The sequence below is a fragment of the Alosa sapidissima genome, chromosome 19 (genome assembly GCF_018492685.1).
Source record: "Alosa sapidissima isolate fAloSap1 chromosome 19, fAloSap1.pri, whole genome shotgun sequence".
In the NCBI taxonomy this organism is placed as follows: Eukaryota; Metazoa; Chordata; class Actinopteri; order Clupeiformes; family Clupeidae; genus Alosa; species Alosa sapidissima.
This window is the reverse complement of record NC_055975.1, coordinates 12,968,592-12,974,376: the sequence shown is the minus strand read 5'-3', so window position 1 is coordinate 12,974,376 and position 5,785 is coordinate 12,968,592. Positions and strand designations below refer to the sequence as shown.

At 36.1% G+C, this 5,785-nt stretch overlaps 1 protein-coding gene across 1 annotated transcript; it reads left to right on the top strand.

Moving 5' to 3' along the window:
- The first annotated feature begins 2,831 nt into the window (after positions 1–2,831).
- Positions 2,832–5,150, top strand: LOC121693072 (anther-specific proline-rich protein APG-like). The gene is made up of 4 exons (XM_042072241.1): positions 2,832–2,998; positions 3,454–3,581; positions 3,805–4,389; positions 4,602–5,150. Exons 1-4 carry the CDS (start codon positions 2,962–2,964, stop codon positions 4,755–4,757), a joined length of 906 nt encoding a protein of 301 aa, XP_041928175.1. The 5' UTR covers positions 2,832–2,961; the 3' UTR covers positions 4,758–5,150.
- Positions 5,151–5,785: the final 635 nt, after the last annotated feature.

The following is a 5,785-nucleotide window of genomic DNA, read 5'->3' as shown; positions in this document are numbered from 1 at the left end:
TAATTTGGTTCATATATGAACATATTTCTATTGTAATAAAAGCATCTTGTGATCAATTCAGGACAACACAAAAATCCATTCAGGACAACACATAGATATTAAGTTAAGCAGAAGTTGTTGAGCAGAAAAGTGAGATTACTGTTAAAGGCTTTGTAACCGGGGTATTGGACAACAGTGTCTGCCAAATATAAATATTTTGTGCTTTTCAGTTCTAGCTGTGAGTTGTGCTGAGGAGGTGGACCAGCCAGACCCACAGGGGGAGAGGACTGAACAAGAAAGAGCTCAACATGGGCTTTTTATAGCTGCCAACTTATATGAAGTATGATATGACTCAATATGACAACGTTTATATAAACTTTATAAACTTTTACATACCATACAATTGTATACACTGTTCTGCACATGTGACGTGATAATTATAACCTGAGTGATGATCTGTCCATAGCATTTTTTTTAATTATCCATGGCTTTATTATCTTTGAACGGTTTTAAAATGCATGAATTTACGTGCATTATTTTTCTTATCAGACTGAAGGCATGAAATCTGGACTAAGCAACTCATGGTCTCAATCAAGTTGGGCCTTATCTAAGCCGAAAGTGAGACGTAAATATAAGCACATCAGCAAGTCTGGATCAAATGATTGTGCAGACTGTAAAAAAATTCTAAAGAAGGTAAAAAACTCAGAGGGTACAGGCAAGGTACAGTAAGCTTTCAATTTTCATTTGTACATATCAAAAGTATGAAAAATAATTATTTTTGACACTGATTCATTTTTACCCTACTCTTTATACTAGGTTTATTAATTCCTTAACATATTTTTCCTTAGATGTCACAGTTATTTATATTTGTGCTAGAACATAATGTTTGGCCAATTCTATTCTATCCGACCAATTTGGCCAATTCTATTGTATGCGGTGGCTCAGGAGGTAGAGGAGTTGTCCAACAGTCGGTTCGACCCCGACTCCTACTGACCCTGTCGAGGTGTCCTTAAGCAAAACACTTAACCACAGTGATCCCAATGAGCAGGGTTGGTGCCTTGCATGGCAGCCTCTGCCATTGGTGTGTGAATGCGAGGCATGACATTGTAAAGCATGTTGGGCTAGGAGGGGTGGAAAAACTCTATATAAATGCAGTCCATTTACCATTCATTTGTTGAATAAACCTAATTGCAAAAGTATTTTTCCAGTATTTTTGTCATGGTACAGATTATAACCAACAACTGGTGCAATGATTTGATGACTTCACTCCTTCCACAGAAACCAATTACAATTGCATCTATGTGTAAAGATGGGAAGATCAAGTGCTGTAAGAAGCTTCTGAATGAAAAAAAGAAAATAGCTGCTTCCATCATTGATGGCAAAGAGCCACTGGTAATATGTAAAGATCTGAAGTTGTGCTAGACAGGGCTACACTGACAACATGACACACAGTGCATATAGCCAAAGCTTACCAATTGTCTTACACTTCCTGATTTCTGACTCTCATTTGTTTTACTTTGTTCGATCCATTCTAAGAAACATTTTCTAAATTACATCTAGATGATGATGTTTATAAGATGTATTCAAAGATGCATTGTTCATTGTTGTCCTTTTTTCTTTCCTATGCTTTTTTCTGATTACATAATTGTTTTACATCATTTTCATCTGGTGTTTAATTCTGATTTACCCATTGTCTCAATTTTCCACTGAAGTTATGATGTTGTTTAGGGGAAATTACACAAAATAAACACTTGGCTTCCTTTCAAATATTTAAAGACATTGTTTTGTATACTTTTAATATTTTTTTTTTAGATGATGCATTCAGTACAAAGAATAGTGTTTGAGGATATAGTCTTTTTTTCTTCTTCAGAAGTAGCTATATTATGTATTTTATATCATTCGCATAATGAAGCCCCTTGCAGAAGATGGCAAGTTATGTTGAAAGAAATGTATGAAATCAGTTGCATTTTGCTGAACATAACTTAAACTCTGAAATGAACATTGAGGAGAACTGTAATTTCCCATTGCAATTTAAAATAAAGTAGACAAGTGTTTACAAACACCAATATGTGACTAACATAAGGCCATGTCTTTATTAGACATTGGACTGAAACCAGACACTCACTGCGACATAAAAGGCAGTGGATTGACCACTACTACAGTTTTCACCCAATGTACACTAGCATATTAATTTACTTCAGGGGAACAGGATTAGGAGGGTTAACTTCAGCCAGTTAGCATCCACCATCTTTTACAATGGCACACAGGGGTGTCGGACTGGGGGTAAAACCCCTACTGATTATAGGGGCCCAAGGGGAGAGAGGGCCCTTGCAAAGTCTGGAATATATTTTATGTTACCTGGATATTATAATTTCCTAATTAAATTTCATAACATGGGGGCCCATCAGGACTGCCTAGGCAGGGGCCCAGGATCTTGTGCTACAGTACGCCCCTGATGGCACATCAAGGACTCACTTTCGTTCTCATTTACCTAAATTAACCAATGGGGAATTTTTCTGTAGGGAGGATCCCTTAATCCATCAGTACAAATTAATTTGTGGCCACCAGTGATGTGACATGTACTGTATTAGGCTTGTTTGTGAAAAAGTGAACACAAAAGTGACGCACATGGACACCATTTTTAAAGATGGCAGCAACCCACCGAGCACATATTCGGCTGAATTAGCTAACCTATAGCATCAGCCATTGAAATGAATAGGACCAGAGCTTCCTCCCTCTCTCCAGTTACATACAGCGCTCTCCACAGTTATTGCCGCCCCTAAAGATAAAGTGTAAAGAGAATATTCATCTTAGTTACTCTCTTCATTTTGTGCCACTGACTGTGAATAACACTAGTCCACACCCCACCCATTTCTACTGCTGATCAAGTTGGTTTGGCGGTTTTTAAGAGGTTTCGTTTCACGAGAAAAGAGGTATTTACTTGCTCCTATTTCACAGCTCTTATCCACTGAGAGAAAGAACATGGCCCACATTATTACTCTTTGTCTGGCATGCACAGGTGAGATTATATAGTTACTGTATATAATTATAAAGATTATATAGAGAATTATATATTTGGACATAATTTAGTGTTATTTGTTAATGTAATGTGATTCCATATTTATACTTTCAGAATGAATTATTAGCATATTGTAAAAAAATATATTTGTCTAATTTGGTTCATATACAGTATGAACATCACAACAATTATAACTTGCTTCCTCTCTCTACTGGCAGTTGAAATAGGCTACATAGCCTTTTGACTTCTCTGATCACTTTAGGAAAGTACTTAGTTTCTATTGTAATAAATGCAATAACAAACATGGGTCTTGCTTAAAATTCAATTCAAGAGGACAACACATAGAACACATGAATGAAGTTAAAGAGATGCAAATGTTCAGCATAAAAGTGAGATTGACTTGAGAAGACTTTTGGTAACTAAACAGATCTGTTAGTGATTCTCTGTGTTTTCAGTTCTAGCTGTAAGTTGTGCTGAGGAGGTGGACCAGTCAGACCCACAGGGAGAGATTTCACTGCTCGACCCTGAGAGGACTGGACAAGAAAGAGGGGACAGGCTTTTTATAGCTGCCAACTTAAATGAAGTATGATATTATACATGTCAATATGACATGTCAATATGACATGTATAAACTTTTACATACCATGCAATTGCATGCACTTTACACGTCACATGAGAATAATAACCTGAGTGATGATCTGTCACATAGGCCTAGAGTTTTTCTCATTATCCTTGGCTTTATTGTTTTTGAACAGTTTAGGGCATGGACTGACCTGCATTGTTTTTCTCTTCACATTTCTTATCAGACTGATGGCAGGAAACCTGGATTGAGGGACTCATGGTCTCAATCAAGTTGGGCCTTATCATCTAAGCCAAGACCAAGACAGTTAGAATTAGAGTCAAAAGTGAGACGTAAACATAAAAGAAAGCCTAAACCAAAACCAAATCCTAAACCTAGGCCTAAACCAAATCCTAAACCTAAGCCTAAACCAAATCCTAAACCCAAACCTAAGCCAAATCCGAAACCAAATCCTAAACCTAGGCCTAAACCTAAACCCAAACCTAAACCAAATCCTAAACCTAGACCTAAGCCAAATCCGAAACCAAATCCTAAACCTAGGCCTAAACCTAAACCCAAACCTAAACCAAATCCTAAACCTAGACCTAAACCAAATCCTAAACCAAATCCTAATCCCAAACCTAAACCAAATCCTAAACCCAAACCTAAGCCAAATCCTAAACCAAACCCTAAACCAAATCCAAAACCTAAGCCAAAACCTAAGCCAAACTGTAATCCTAAACCTAAACCTGGACTTTGGCCGACAAGAGATTGCGATGAAAGCTGTGAAGCAATTCTGAAGAAGGTTAAAAAATCAGCTGGTAAAACCAAGGTAAGCATACCTTCTTATACTAAAGACTTGATATTTGTCGTGTAGGTGATAATGACCAGCAAGTCCTTAAATAGTGTTAAGGTTATTTATCTTTGTGAAACATAACATATTAGCTCATTTGGCCTGATTGACCCAAAGTACAAAAGTATTTTCAAGTATTTCTTTTCATGGTACATCAGTGGTGCAGTGATTTTGATGGCTTCTTTCCACAGGACCAAATTAAAGCCAAAATAGAGAAAATGAAGTGTGATGAACTGGAGGAAACCAAGTGCTGTAAGAAACTTTTGAACAACTACAAAAACCAAATGATTGATGCCCTCCTCGCTTGCGATGACCCAAAGGCAGCATGTCAAATGCTGATGTTGTAAAAGCCAGTGCTACTCTGACCATATTATGACAAACATTGTAAAGAGGTCACAACTTGTACAATTTGACCTGCAACTGATATCTTATACCCATTCATTCCATTACATTTGTTATGTGTAACAATTACAGTATCCTACATAATAATTGTTTATCATTATAAAAATGGTGATGATCATTTACATATCTGTTGTTCATTGTATTGCTGTGTCCCATTATATCCATACATTTCTCACTTAAGTGGACCTAATGGTACTCTTGATTCCTTTCCAGTGTAATATAAACTGTACAACAATTACATCCAAAGTATGAAAGACAAAGTTCTCTAGAAATATATTATTTCCATTCCATCCAAATATATTACTTCCATCTTCACTGTTTACCTCTTTGACAACATTGCACACCACTGCAAAAAATGAATTCTAACCAAGTGTTATTGATCTTATATTAAGATTAAAAAATCTATTTGGTATTGTTTTTAGTATGAAAAGACTTACCTAGCGCCCTCTCAAAAGATCATTTTGACTCAATTTAAGAAGACTTTAACTTATTTTAAGGAGTCTTATCAAGACAAATTTGCTCAACGCACTGGCAGACAAATTTGCTTGTTTTCAAGATGAGATGTCTTAAAATAAGTCTTTTTTTTTTTATTAAGTCAAGTGATTTCACAAGAAAGCGCTAGGTAAGTCTCTTTATACTGAAAACAATACCAACTAGTTTTTTTTTTATCTTGATATAAGATTAATAACACTTGGTTAGATTTTGTTAGATAAGCAGTTTTTGCAGTGCAGTTGACATTATTAAAGCCAACTTCATAAATCAACGAAAGACAAATCAGCCAACAAGTCCACAAAATGTATGGGAAATCCATATGGGAAATACTAAGTGTGTTGGAAATCCATTTCAGCTGACTATGTAAAGTTGGTTGAGAGACTGAGCAAAAGCTCTGTACTTTGAGTCATTTCAAATATAAAAAATGTATGTACACTCTTTTTTGCTTACAACATAAATCCATGTGGGCCATTTCAAAATG